The 15,680-nt window shown below is 36.4% G+C and overlaps 1 protein-coding gene across 1 annotated transcript; it reads right to left on the bottom strand.

Moving 5' to 3' along the window:
• Positions 1–5,405: 5,405 nt before the first annotated feature.
• On the bottom strand, positions 5,406–6,221 carry LOC133791601 (uncharacterized). Its single transcript, XM_062229524.1, has 2 exons — positions 6,111–6,221; positions 5,406–5,969 (listed from the first exon to the last, which is right to left on the bottom strand). The coding sequence occupies exons 1-2, from the start codon at positions 6,219–6,221 to the stop codon at positions 5,406–5,408; spliced, it is 675 nt and encodes a 224-aa protein (XP_062085508.1).
• Positions 6,222–15,680: the final 9,459 nt, after the last annotated feature.

The following is a 15,680-nucleotide window of genomic DNA, read 5'->3' on the forward strand; positions in this document are numbered from 1 at the left end:
CGGTTTATGTTAAAAAATATGTCATAACAAAATTTAAATTTTAAAAAAAATACTAAATCCTTAGTTCATAACAAATCCTTAATAAGTTCTAAACAACATCACAAGTTATCAATTAAGTTCAGTGAAACACAAAAAAAATATACAAGTCTCCCATATTGGGTAACTATAAAAAATGGTATATATATAAAGTTTTTTTTTAATGTATTTGTAAGTATGCGGTGCAGTGCAAACCAAAATTTCACACCGCCAAACCACGCACCGCACCGCACCGCACCGCGCGGTTTAGCTAAAATACAAACCATACCGAACCATTACACTTTTGACACCGCGGTTTGCGGTGTATGGTGCGGTGTGGTCGGTCACCGCGGTTTGTCGGTTTAGATGCTCACCCCTAGTTAGAATACTAACCACTCAGAATTGAGATTGAATTGACCTATGGTCAACTGTATGATATGACTAGAATAGATAATAACGGTATGTTTACTTATCTTATCAACTATCAATATCGGTCCAGTCCGATGTAACAAATACATCCGATCTTATCTACTTTGCTAATGTTCTGGAAAGAACATAACACTATAATGTGTAAGTAGATCATATCATAGATTGGCAAGTCAGTGTAAATCCTGGGCACTGACTAATCTTAGGACTAACTTATTTTGAACATATAATCATATTTATATTCCACTGTGATGACGTCACTATAAATAAGATTAGCTATATGCTCGGGATTTAATAGAAGTTTATATTAAACAAATAATCATGAAAATAAAACATGTGAGCAAAGTGACTGACCAAGTCAAAAAATGATTTCTATTCTTTTATTGATAATGAAATGAGATTACAAAGAATTTGAGTTTTCATTAGGGCATAAAAACCCAACAGTCACGTGTATACTTAATGGGCAGTTCACGGTGAGCAATAATGGTTGCACCAAAATTGTAGATTTAGGTATTGTAACGCCTTGGATAGCCAAGACCGTTACATTGTGTATTTATAAAAGTGCAAGACTTGCTAATCAAGTCACTTAGTTGGAAACGTGTTACTAAAACCATTAATGAACTAGGGTTAAAAGGTTTTGGTCATAAAAGATACCATTCATTTAAATAAACATTTCAAATATGGAATCCCAAAAGAAAATAAAGTTAAAAAGGACATTTTACAAAATTTCAAGGTATAAACAACCGCTAGCCACTCTAAGGACAAAACAAACATGTAAGGTTCTCTCGTTCCTGTCTAACCCACGACCGTGGCGGCCGGGCAGCTGACTATGTACATTCCGCCTCTAGAGCTCTCCAAGTTAGGGCTGATCAAGCTTACCCTTGCCTTTACCTGCACCACGTAGCACCCATGAGCCAAGGCCCAGCAAGAAAACATAACATCATAGCACAAGCAATGATAATAATCAAATAACTCTTTAAGCATGTTCATACACTTAGCAGTCCATATTGATCACATAATCCATAAACATAACCAAGAAATCCACAAACTAATACTCAACTATTCAGCATGTCATATTCATCAGTTAACAATGATAACCAAATCATATAACAATCAAGGTCGACGCCCTTAGTTCGCACCCTCTGTCTACCCCACTGACTCCGGTCCGCTTAAACCGAGCTTAGTGAATATTAAGATGTTCTCAGCTACCAGTGGCTAAGCCGCGCCCTATGCGCCAATGTAAACTCTGGCAATCTTAGTTCGGTTGTTTAATATTCACATGGCATAATACCACCTTACATAATGCATACAAGAATAGGGAACCCTCAGTCCCGTCATAAACTTACAGCCGGGTGCAGTTTTCTTACCTTTAATTCCAAGTGTTCTGATTACGAGAGATGACCCTTGAGCATGATTCGTTTCTCGAGCCCTAGCTTACACCTTTACTGAAGAACCAATCCACCAAGCAATTACTGAGCTAACTCCCAAGTCCTTAGCCTCAATTCAGTCTCAACTCCTGATTGAATTCCTTAGCTAATACTGAGTTAATCTTCCAAGTTTCAACTCAAACTTCTGAGTTTCCAGCCAAGTTTTCCTTTTGGTTTCACTAGCTTCCTTGAGAGAGTGTTTGAGATGATAGGAATGAGATGAGAGGAAAATAAAGGGTCGGTTTGGCCATGTTCTACTGTTTTTCTTAATTTTGTCTTATCCACCCCTAGTTAATTAAGTTAATCCCAAAGCTTAAGGTACCAAAAACGTCTCTGATGCCAAAATGGTAAACTTCCCCAGTATTCCCTCCTAAGCTTTCAAACCTCAAATATATCTCCAATTATTTATTTCCATGACCTGATAACCCAAATAACCATCTAATACCCAAAATACCCCTTGACTCGCCCCGAGTCAAGTATTGGGTCTCGTTGTGACTTTCCCACTAACTGGCTCCCTAGGATCACTTCAAGTCGCATGATGCAGATATATCCACATAATAATGTGGCCTTCACAATTATAAGATATAATCACATTTATGCCCTCAACGGCTAAAATTACAAATATACCCCTCTAAGCTAAACAGGGCCTACATACATACTAATACTCTTAGACATGCATTTCTTATATCCATATAATCATAAAAGCACGCTTATCACGGAATCATGCATTAAATTATTTAATTCACACATAAACCAATTATGCCCTCCCGACATACTAATCAAGGCCCTTAAGCCTTAATAGTGATTTTTGGGTCGTTACAGGTATTATCACAAAAAATAAATAGGTATTAAAGTGTAACTTTTGAAAATATTTGGGTATTATTGCCACCAATTAGACTAATAAAAATGTATCACGTGGATACTTAACGAGCAGTTAACAGTGAGTACTAACGAATGCACCAAAATTATAGATTTAGGAATTAAAGTGAAACTTTTGAAAAAAAATTAGGTATTATCGTCGTCAATATCCCTAAAAACTATTACTAATAATAATAAAAAAATATATATTATTACTATTACTAAAAACAGTTTATTTACACACTTCATATCTTAAGATCATATATAATTTAAATTTAATTGTATATTTATTTTGATTAATCTATGCAAGCATAAATTTAATCAAATTAAATATCTAATTTTAAAAAAATTGACAAATCATAATTAATTAAATTAATTAAATATCTAATTTTAAAAAATTTAAAAATCCTAACCAATACACATTCAATTTTGTTTTTAATGAATATTCGTATAAAGAGAATACAATAAAATAAAAAATCTTAAAATAACAACCAACCTATGTATACAATTTAAATTTAAATTTTAATTATCTATCTTCTCTTTTTTTTATAACTTCTTATTTTAATAATAATTATAATAGATGGCAATTAAAAATATATATAATAATAAATAAATAATATATATTTTTATTCTTTAACAAAACACGGGATCCAAAAAATAGATTTTTACAATAAAGGGTCCAAATGGGTAAATAGTCAAGATACATGTGGTTCAAATAATCTATCTATATATTCCTATTTTTTAAGCTTTTGACAAAACACAAGATTCACAATTTAATTTATAAAAATAAAGGATCAAAATGACTAATTGACTAAGATACAATATTCAAAATAGTGTGAACCCTTAAAGAAAACATAAATTATATATATTTATATAATTTACTTTTTATTAAGAATTTTTAACCTTTAATAAATACATACTCCAAATGTTAATTTATTACAGATCGCGAAGCGTGAGTCCCATCTTTTCTAAAGTGGCTTTATAAAGGATATTCACTGGGCTCCCGTTATCAATCAGGACTCGGCGTACCCTCTTGTTCGTGAGTTGGAGGGTTATGACCAGGGGGTCGCTATGGGGAAACTGGACGTGTGACACATCCTCTTCAGTTAAAGTTATGGGTTGAGTCTCAACCCATTGTTGTTTCGGAGCTTGTGGTTCGGGTTCGTATGGAGAACTGTCGCCTGTCTTGAACTCGTTTACATATCTCTTTTGGGCATTCCTACCCAAACCTACGATACGAGGTCCCCCCGAGATGGTTATACATCTTCTCCATCAATCGAAGGGGGTCGCTCATCCTCCCGAGCTTAGGAGTTATTGTTTTGGGCAGGTGGTGCAGTCACTACCCTTTGTCTTGTGGAAGCTTGATTGGGATTTTGGTTTCTGACTTACTATCTTAAACAACCCCTCGAGATCAAACCTTCAATCTCGTCTTTCAATTGTCGATACTCATCGATTGTATGTCCGATATCTCGGTGAAATCTACAGTATTTATTCGAATCTCTCTTTGCTTTTTGGTTCCTCATGGGGTCAGGTCGTATGAATGGGACCTGGTTTTCATTAGCCAGGTAGATATTCTCTCGAGACTCGTTGAGCTCGGTATACACCTTATATACGGAGAAATATCTGTCCTCTTTCTTCTTCTTTCCTCCATCTGCCTCAGGGTTATTCCCTTCATTTTTCTTCCTTTTAGAAGGGTTATCCTCAAGGGGTTACGAAGTTGAGGGGTCTACCAAGGTCGAGGCAGAGTTCATGTTTGTCGTTGTAGTCATGGGCTGAGAGGTCATGTTCAGGGCTGACAAACCTCTAGGCCCTTCGATTGAACTCGGTTAAAGGCCTGACAGGTTTCCTTTGTAAGTCTTCCCAGAGGGGACTTCCCGGCATTACGCCTGCTATAATCGCCATCAAGTGACCACTATCGTCGACATCTCGAGCTTGGGCCACTTTTAAGTTAAACCTCGTGAGGTAACTTTTTAGCGACTCATTTTGTTGTTGTTGAACGTTGGTTAAGGCTGAAACCTCGGGCCTGATGCTAACCATAGCCTTAAATTGTTTTTTAAAGTCCCTAGAAAATTTATCCCAAGACACGATCAAATGCCTATTGAACTTCTCAAACCAGTTTTTTGTGGGACCTAGAAGTGTGGCTAGGAGTAGCATACACCTGAGCTCGTAACTCACATTGTTGGCTCGCATAATAGTGTTGAACATGCTCAGATGGCTATATGGATCTGAGTTTCCGTCAAATGGTGGGACATGAGGTATCCTAAACTCCTGAGGGAACAGGGTATTAGAGATATGTGGGGAAAAAGGCTTGAGCTCTTCATCAGACTCTTCAGCCTTGTCCCTGCCATGCTCGTTCTGTAAGAGCCTGAATGCTGTCTCTAGTTGATCAATCCTTTCTTGGATTAAATCCACTGGAGGTCTATCCTAGACCTAAAGGGGCTGGTTATCATTAATAAAAACTCTAGCTCCTTGTCTTTGTACAGGGTTATACGTTGGTTGTTTGCGGCCATTTAGATGGTCTCGAAGATCTGGGTTCGGGAAATTGTCTCGGCCCCGATTATGGTTTAAGTGCTCCTGCAGATCAGGGTGATTCCCTTAATTTCCCGCATGCCTCGGTTCCGTGTTGTAAATGCTCACGGACCGAGGGTAATTTGAACTTTCACTTACATAGCTCATAGCTCAGTTATTATGAGGTGGGTCCCCAGCTGGCCTCCTTGTCCCAGTAGTATGTGATCTTGACATTTGGCTTCCCGCAGGCTGTGGAGTCTTGCGATCTCGGGTTGCTTCTTTTTCATTCCCTTGTCCATGCCTAGCCCATCGATTTCCATCTCGATGTGTAGGTCGTGGAACCTCCTGGACTGGCGAGGGGTGCCTTATTGGCGATGGTGGGTTTCTTATGAGTGACGGTGGCTGTCTCCCATTGCCGAGCCTAAATGGTCCCAAATTTTCTTGGTCAAACCCCGGGTTGTTTTGCGTAGCATTAGGATTCGGGTTCCGAGCCATTGAGGGGGCTCGGTTATTTCCTGTTCCTGTTTGTGCTTCTACAATTGGGTTGGTAGTACCCTCAGCCCGGTTACTCCTCTGGGGCCTTGGCCAAATTGGCTGAGATGCTGGTGGCGGCATCTGTTCCGCCCTCCTGGCGGCCGTGCTCCCAAGAGGACGTCCCCTAGGCCTCCGAGGAGGTGTCTGGGTGCCAGCAACCTGTTTGGCTAACTCTTCGTTGTGCTTTGTTGCTTCTGCCAACTGTTTGCGCAGTTGGCGATTTTCAAGTTCCACAATTGGAACATATCTTTCAAGGTTGTAATACATATCCTTGTCAGGACTGGGGGCAGGCGACCCTCGAGAGTTGGATGAATTGCTCCTTTCTTTAGGATATGGATCCACCATGAGCTGCTTTCCAAGTCGTCGTGGGTAATCTTCATCATGAGGTATCTGCTCCTCAGGTATATTGGGCATTGGTCGCTCACCTGTATTGGGGTTACTCGCCGCGACCATTGATGATTTAAGAGGCTTTCTAACTAAATAGGCTCACGTCTTGTTTAATAGCTCTCAATGAAAGCACCAAACTGTTGACGCCGTTTTTCGTAAACTTAGAGAAGAAGAGCAATTAAACAAAATATACCAAAGAAAACAAACAATATAGACACGATTTTTTACGTGGTTCAGAAGTTAAAATCTGCCTAGTCCACAAGTCTGTGTTATTAACTTCTTGAAATTCTTTGATAGCTTTCTGGAAGCAATTGTACAGAGTTTTCCCAATATCAATTTCTCCGTTTCTCACAAATGAATTATCCCACTCTATTTATAGAGGGGTTTACTGAATCTCTTCCCATAGATTTCGGGGAGTTATTTTACAAATCAATTAAAATAATGCCATTAAATGCATTAGTTACTACGTACGCGGTAATATCCCATGATATTTTGGATTTAATAACAAATTACATCAGATCCTTTAAACATAGGGATTCTACAACTATAAACATGTTCACACACAGCTTGCGAGCTTGGACGTTAGATTCACACACCTTCAAGACCGTTTACCTATTGCGAGCTCGTCACCTTGGTTCACCTATGTTCTCAACAAGTGATGTTGATGGGACCATCCTCTTCGAGCTTACAATACCCGAGCTCGAATCATCTTACTTGAGGGCGAGAAATAAATCAAGAATTTTATACAAGTGTCGAACCATTGCCACTGGGAGTTGCGAGCCTAATTTATAACCTCGAAACACCTCCTAGACTACATAGTTCCCGAGCTCACCAATCTCGACGTTGTCACATTCACTGCCCAGCGAGACTATCTCTGACTTGCTGATCACTCGACGACCGTGCTAGTCTCGAGCTTACACCTTACGACCCTGAGTTTCGAGATCAAAAATTCTCATTCTCGAAATCTGGGTGTAACAACTATCATGGTGGTTTTGAAAGTAAATAGCTTAAAATTAGTCCATATATGGCAAGTTTAAGTTAACCTTATAGTTCTTTATTGAGAAAGAAAATAAAAAGTTAAATATACATAGGATTTTATTTCATGGAGGGGAAAAATTAAATAGCTATATTAATTATATAAGATATATGGGTTTTATAAACGGATACGTATAGTTTTAAAAGAGTAATGATATGTGTGCACAAATTATACACGTGGCAAATTAATTTTTTTTATTAAATGAAAGTATTTTTAATATATATTTAGTAAAACTGTTTTTTTTTAAATAATACTAAAAAATTTAAAAGTTAAAAAAAAAGTGACTTTTAAAATAAATAAATACTAAATATATTTTCTTATTATATTCTCATTGTTATATTATTTATAATATAATGTTAGATTAAATAAAAGTGATAAAATGAGTTTTTCATATATATTTTGTAACATAATAATGAGACTTACGAATAAGTGGGACAAATGTGTGTGTCTAAATTTATAATATACTTTTGAGAGTTACACATCTTACAAAATCAATAACCATTTGTAACTTCCAAAAGATCACATATTTAATGTGTAAAATGAAAGTTACACATTTCTAAATTTGAATTTTATGAGCTATTTTGTTGAATAGTTGTTGGAGATATGTTTTAACTCCCAAATATGTGAATGGAGGTTACAAAAACATATGAGACAGATTTGGGACGAAATGCAGAGCGCTGCAGTGCCCAAGTGTGTTGCCGGCCAGTGAAATTTTTTTTTGCATTTTGAACGTTGCAAACCTTTTGATAACTCTCAATTCCTCATTTTAATTACATAAACACTCAATTTAACATCGGTAACACCCAAGGGGTTGGTGGAATTTGAAATTCACAGTGTGTCTTAAAACTCTATAAATAAAAGTCTAATGCTCACTTGTAAGACACACTATTTTGATCCACTAAAGCATTTTGCTAGAAATTCATCAAAATGCTTAATAATTTCATAGAGTTATTTCCATTTGAGAGTTCCCTTAGTGCTTAGAGATTAAGGGAAATAAGTTTTTGGACAAAGGTCTTGAACCTTATTCAAGTTGGTGATTCCCTACTACTCTACACTTAAGGTTGTGTGAGTGTAAGAGTGTTCTATCTTTCTTCTTTGTTCTTATTTCTTTTAGTTTCTATATTTACTTGTATTATTTTGTTTTGAGTTGTATATTTTATCTTCTATATATCATCTTTTCTTCTTATTTATTTTTATTTTTGCAATGAAGTTATATCTTTATTTAATCAATCATATTGTCCCTTACCGAAATTCCTGAGCTTAGGGGTGACAATTTCAAGATTTGGAAGGAACGAGCTCTTCTTCACTTAGGCAGCGCCGACATGGACTACGCAATAAGGAAGGATGAACGTGCTGCAATCACAGCGACTAGCACTACTGCTGAGATCGCACTATATGAAAAATGGGAGCGATCCAATCACCTCACCATCATGTTCATTATGTCCAAGATCCCTCTGGGAATCTGTGGATCAGTGGAGTAACCTAAGAAAGTCAAGGACTTGATCAAACTAATCGATGAACAGTTCGACACTTCGGACAAACCACTTTACAACAACCTCATCCACCAATTCTCATCAGCAAAGCTCACTGGTGTCAAAGGAGTAGGAAAACATATCTCAAAGATGAGAGACATTTTTACTCAACTGAAGAAGCTCCATATTGTCATTCCTGAAACTTTCCTGGTTCACTACATCCTTAACAATCTTCAACCTCAATACGGGCCTTTCGAAATTTCCTACAACACATAAGGAAAAAAAGAGTATCAATGAACTGATAACCATGTGTGCTCAAGAAGAAGCAAGGCTCCTACAGGAACATGGTGAAAGTGCTCACATGGCCACCCAAGGAAAGAAATGCAAATCATCCAAGAAGGACAAGGGGAAAAATAAAATGCTTCCCCAAAGCGAAATAAAGAAGGATTCCATCAAGTGTTTTTTCTGCAAAATGAAAGGACATGTGAAAAAGGAATGTGCCAAGTTCAAGAAATGGATTGATGACAAAAGTAATCCAATTTCATTCGTATGTTATGAATCTAATATGGCTAATGTTAATATTAACACATGGTGGATTGATTTTGGATCAACAATTCATATTTCAAATTCCTTGCAGGGTTTACAAAACCTAAGGAAGTCAGTGGGAAGTGAGCAAAGCATCTTATCTGGAAACAAGATGGGCTCACATGTGGAGGCTATTGGAACGTGCCATTTAGTTTTAAGTAGTGATTTTATTTTAAAATTAGAAAAGACCTTTTATGTACCAAGTTTCTCTAGAAACTTGATTTCTGTTTCAAGACTTGTACCTTTTGGTTTTTCCTTTACATTTTCAGACAAATATGTTAATTTATATAATAAATATGAATGTGTTGGAAATGGTATTTTGTCTGATGGTCTTTACTGCCTTAATTTACAAAATAATACCGCTTATAATACTGTGCACGTTCACGCTGGCAATAAAAGATGTGTTATGAATGAGAATTCCTCTACATTATGGCACCGGAGATTGGGACATATCTCCATTGATAGAATTAGAAGGTTAGGGAAAGATGGGGTACTCAATACCTTAGTTATGACTGATTTTGATACTTTTGTGGATTGCATTAAGGTAAAAGCATACCTCCAAGTCTAAGAAAAGTGGTGTCCATAGGAGTTCCGACCTATTAGAAATCATACATACTAATACATGTAGTCTAGACATGGACTCATATGGTCAGAAATACTTCCTCTCTTTCACATATGATTAATCACGCTGCATGTATATATACTTACTTCATAAAAAAAGCGAAGCATTAGATGTCTTTAAGATATTTAAAGCTGAAGTAGAGAAACAATGCAACAAGAAAATTAAGATAGTGAGATCAGATAGAGATGGAGAATATTATGGTAGATACACTGAAGATGGACAAGCACCTGACCCTTTTGCAAAGTTGCTTCAAGATGGGATTGTTGCCCAATATACCATGCCCGGTACACCCGAGCAAAATGGTGTTGCAAAAAGGAGAATTTGAACATTGATGGACATGGTGAGGAGTATGCTTAGCAGCAACCCTAAACTTCCTAAATCATTGTGGACTGAAGCTCTAAAGACATCTGTGTACATATTGTTAGGAAAAATAATATTGCCTCAATGAAAAGGTAAGATAATGTTACAACTCTATGCAAAATATTACAATGGACAAGATTGATTGAATAAAGTGTTACAACTCTATAACTGAAAATACAAATAAAACAAAGGAAATGAAGAAGATGATGAAGAAGAAGAGAATAGTAAAGTACAACTCAAAACAAAAGTTACAAGTAAAATAAAGTGTTTGGACCAAATGAAGAGATTACAACTCTTAAACAAAATATACAAGTAAATAAAACAAGAGAATAAGAAGAAGAATAATAGAATAAAAGGAAGAACATAAACCACAAACAAACTCTCACTTACACAACCTAAGTGAAGAGGATTGGGGATCACCAACTTGAACAAGGTTTAAAACCTTTGTCCAAAAGCTTATTTCCCCCTAACTCAAGCACTAAGGGATCTCTCTCAGATTTTGGAAATGCTTTCTGGAATAATCAAGCCTCAAGGTGTTTCTAGCCAAGTGCTCTAGTGGATAGAAAATGGTGTATCTTACAAGTGAGCATTAGGCTCCTATTTATAGAGTTTAGAGACACCCTTTGAATTTCAAATTCCACCAACCCCCATGGCTGTTACCAATGATTAATTGGGTGTTTTATGGAATTAAAATAGAGAATTGGGAGTTACTAAGCTGTTGGAATCGTTCAAAGTTTGATAAAAAACTGAAATTATAGAAGCTGTCAGGCATTAGGGCCGCGGCGCTAGTTCTAGGCGCCGCGGCCCTCAGTCAATTTCAGCAACACATTTTTCAGTTTTTTCCAAAACGTTCCAATTTATTCCCACTTGATTTTGTAACTTCCATACACAATATGGGAGTTAAAATCACATCTCTATCAGCCATTTCTCATATGGCTTTAAGAAATTCATCTCAATATTGTGTAACAACAAATCTACACAATAATGGGTGATATTTAGGAGTTACAAATTTGTGATGAATTTGTAACACCAAATATGTTACATGTTTGGATATTTCACATATATCCAAATAATGTAACTCTCTATTATATGTTACAATATGTGACACTCTATGTCACATTTATTTAATCTAAAACATTATATTATAAAATAATATAATATTACATTATATTATAAAATAATATAACACATATTAAACCGAGTTCCAACCAAGGCAGTCTCAAAAACTCCTTTTGAATTATGGAAAGGTTGGAAACCGAGTTTGCAACATATACGCATTTAGGGATGCCCATCTAAAGTTAGGGTATACAATTCACAAGAAAAGAAACTGGACCCAATGACCATAAGTGGATACTTTATTGGATACGCTGAAAGGTCTAAAGGTTACAAGTTTTATTGACCATCTCATAGCACTAGGATTGTGGAATCAAGGAATGCATTTTTTTTTTAAAATGCCTTGATTAGTGGGAGTGATCAATCCAAGGACTTAGGTTCTAAGAATATCCTTCAGAACCCTCCACCCCAAGAGCAAGATTGATTGTGGTTGATAGCACCCCTGAAGTCCAAATGGATGTTGGACCACCACAACCAATTGTTGAAGATCCACAAGTCAGTGATGAAGTTCAAACATATCAAGTTGTTCAGGAGTTGCCTATAATTTTTGAATAACAAGCTGAACCACTCGCTCCCCAAGAGCCTGCTGGTGTAGCCCTAAGAAGATCCACTAGGACAACAAAATAGACGATACCTTGTGATTACGTTATGTATTTGCAAGAATCGGACTACAATATTGGAGCCAAAAATGATCCAGAAACATTTTCACAAGCTATGAATAGCAAAGAATCAAAACTGTGGTACAATGCCATGAATGAAGAAATGAATTATATGAAGAGCAACGGAGTCTGGGATCTTGTTGAGTTGCCTAATGGGGTGAGGGCTATTGGGTGTAAATGGGTCTTCAAAACAAAGAAAGACTCATTAGGCAACATTTAAGTACACAAAGCGAGACTCGTTGCTAAGGGATTCACTCAAAAATAAGGAATTGACTACACGGAGACCTTTTCTCCGGTATCTAAGAAAGATTCCCTCAGAGATATCCTGGCATTAGTTGCTCATTTCGATTTAGAGCTGTAGTAGATGGATGTAAAAACTTCCTTCCTAAATGGTGACCTAGAGGAGGAGGTATACATGAAACAACCAAAAGGATTCTCCTCTAGTGATGGTGAGCATTTGGTGTGCAAGCTTAAGAAGTCCATCTATGATTTAAAACAAGTGTCCCGCCAATGGTATTTAAAATTCCATGATGTCATCTCTTATTTTGGATTTGAAGAGAATGTCATGGATCAATCTATATACCAGAATTTCAGTAGGAATAAGATTTGTTTTTTTATTTTTATATGTGGACGATATTCTCCTTGCAACCAATGATAAGGTCATGCTACATGAGGTGAAGAAATTTCTCTCAAAGAACTTTGAGATGAATGATATGGGTGATGTGTCTTATGTCATTGGCATTAAGATCCATCGAGATATATTCAAAGGTACCTTAGGTCTATCTCAAGTAACCTACATTAACAAAGTTTTAGAGAGATTTCGGGTGAAAGACTGTTCACCAAGTGTTGCTCCTATCGTTAAGAGTGATAAGTTAAATTTGAGCCCGTGTCCAAGGAATGATTTTGTAAAGGAAGAAATGAAGAACATCCCATATGCTTCTGCTGTTGGAAGCTTGATGTATGCTCAGGTGTGCACAAGACCCAACATTGCATTTGTTGTCGGAATGCTAGGAAGATTTCAAAGTAACCCGGGGTCAGACCACTGGAAAGCTGTAAAGAAAGTTATGAGATACCTTCAGGGTACTAAGGATTACAAACTTATGTTCAGACGAACCGATAACCTAGAAGTAGTTGGCTACTCAGATTCAGACTTTGCTAGTTGTACTGATTCACGTAAATCAACCTCTGGTTACGTGTTTATGTTTTTCGGTGGAGCCATATCATGGAGGAGTAACAAACAGACCTTGACTGCTACTTCTACTATGGAAGCCGAGTTCGTTTCATGTTTTGAGGCTACATCACATGGTGTATGGCTAAAGAGTTTCATTTCAGGCCTTAGAGATGTAGACTCCATATCTAGGCCATTGAGAATGTTATGTGACAATTCAACTGTTGTATTCATGGCTAAGACAACAAAAGTGGTAGTCGAAGCAAGCACATCGACATAAAGGACTTAGCCATGAGAGAACGTATTAAAGAAAATAAAGTGGTCATTCAACACATTAGCACTGAATTGATGATTGTTGATCCTATGACAAAAGGCTTGCCACCTCATAAATTCAAGGATCATGTAATGAACATGGGACTTGGTTCCCTTATGTAAATTTATTCTACAAACTAAAGTTATTATCAATGAAACTCTTATTTTGATGTTTTTTCATATTTATGCGCATTTTAATTTTATTTGAAATTTTTTTATCTTCATAGGACCTAAATAAACATAGGGTTTATTTGTTTAAGTACATAGCCACATAAATTACATTGTTATGTAATAAATATATTGTAATACATGAAAGATAATACTCGCCATAAAAGGAGGACCTATCGTTGGGCTTAAGTAATACATTAATTTAAATGCTGACCAAATGGGAGAATATTATTGTAACACCCCAAATGTAGAGTCCAAGAACTTTACTTAGCTAATTGTTTAGTAATATTATAGTATGTTTAGTGTTATCTTTGTTACTTTGGATTTTTGGTTCAGACCGGGAGTTATTTGGACACTCATAGTAGTACTTATAGATTTTCTAAGTTTAACCTATAGTTTAAGAATATTAAGTATAACCTAAGGTTTGATTAATGTGACTGATATTAAGGATTATATTATTATATTATAAGGTTTAGACATCAACCAATAGGATTTTAAGCACATGTTTTTAAGGATTAAGTATTTTTGAGGATTAAATTAAATAAGGGTAAAAGTTTGAATGTATAGGGTCAGTCAGCAGCTTTGAGCACGTTGAGGGCTTAGTCAAGGCTGTTTACTCCATTCAAACTTAGCTAAAAATGTGTAAATTCGTGTTTAAATATTCAGCGTATGCCGATATATCGCAACTATAAGGGGCGATATGTCGCAGCACGTAGATACGGAAAACACGAATCGATGCACGGTCGCCTCGGGAACAAAGGTCCAGGCGATATATCGCCTATAGGGGGCGATATATCGCCTCCACCAGCATGTTTTCAAATACATTTGAATTCTTTTCCCTTCAGTCATTCAAACTCCTTCAACAGTCCAGCATCTTCTGAACGAGTCTTCAGCCTCTGCTGAACGATTATTCAAATGATTTTCACTTAAAAAGCCATTATTTTTATTCAAGTAAAATCAAGATATTTTCATTCCCAAACTCTATAAATAGGACCTAGTACCCAGCCATTATTCACCATTTGCTCTAAGTTCAGAAGCTGCTAGTGTTAAGTGAGTGTGAGAGTGTAAACACTTGGTTTGGGGAAAAACTATAAGCTTAAACATCATAAGCTTATCAAACACTTTGGGAAGTGAGTTCTATAGTATTTCGGTGAAGGTTAGAGTGATCTTGCAATCTTTAAGGTAAACCCAAAACTCTAGTTCCTTTCTGTATTTTATGTTATTTCCTTTCTCAAAACCTTCTACTCAGTCCCCTAACCTTATTCTTATTTTGGTTAGGGAATCCAAGCTCCTAAGCATATAAGTTGGTAAGTATGTTTTTATGGTTTAGTCTTTCCATCTCTTTCATTTCATCTCCTTTCTTTAGACTTACTCTTTCTTATGGTTTTAGGAGTGTTCCAAAAGTCCCAACTCGGTCCATAATCCCGGTAACTTTGGTAAGGAAATAGGCTAGAATCAACATGTTATGTGATTATGTTATCTATATGTTTTATGTTATTAAAAGTGTTATGATATATGTGTATGTTTGTAGGCTTGGGCATATGACCCATATGACTAACAAGACCCCAAATGGGTTATGGGCATATGACCTACTTAGCTAGTAGGACCCCACTAATCCCATGGGCATATGCTTGTTTAGTCTATGGGACCCCAAGTAATAATGGCCATTATAATAAGTGTATGTTATATGTATTATGTTAAGTCTTTATGTTTTCTTATGAAATTATGTATGTGACTTTGTGTTAGATTTTCCTTACTGGGCATTAGGCTCACTCCTTTCTGTTTTTGTGCAGGAAAATAAGTTTAGAGGCGGAAAGATTCGTGACGCTTGGAGAATGTGTATCGATGATGAATGGAGTCAAGGGGCCGAGCGTTATTCGATTCGAGGATATAATCTCCTTTTATGTTTTTATGGTTTTTATGTGTATTTTCCGCATTATTATGTAATGTCTTTTATTTTAAATCATGTTTTGTTTTAAAAACAATGGGATCCCATAATCCTTCTTAGTATTCTGTTTCTTTGTAAATAA

The sequence above is a fragment of the Humulus lupulus genome, chromosome 7 (genome assembly GCF_963169125.1).
Source record: "Humulus lupulus chromosome 7, drHumLupu1.1, whole genome shotgun sequence".
NCBI classification, from domain to species: domain Eukaryota; kingdom Viridiplantae; phylum Streptophyta; class Magnoliopsida; order Rosales; family Cannabaceae; genus Humulus; species Humulus lupulus.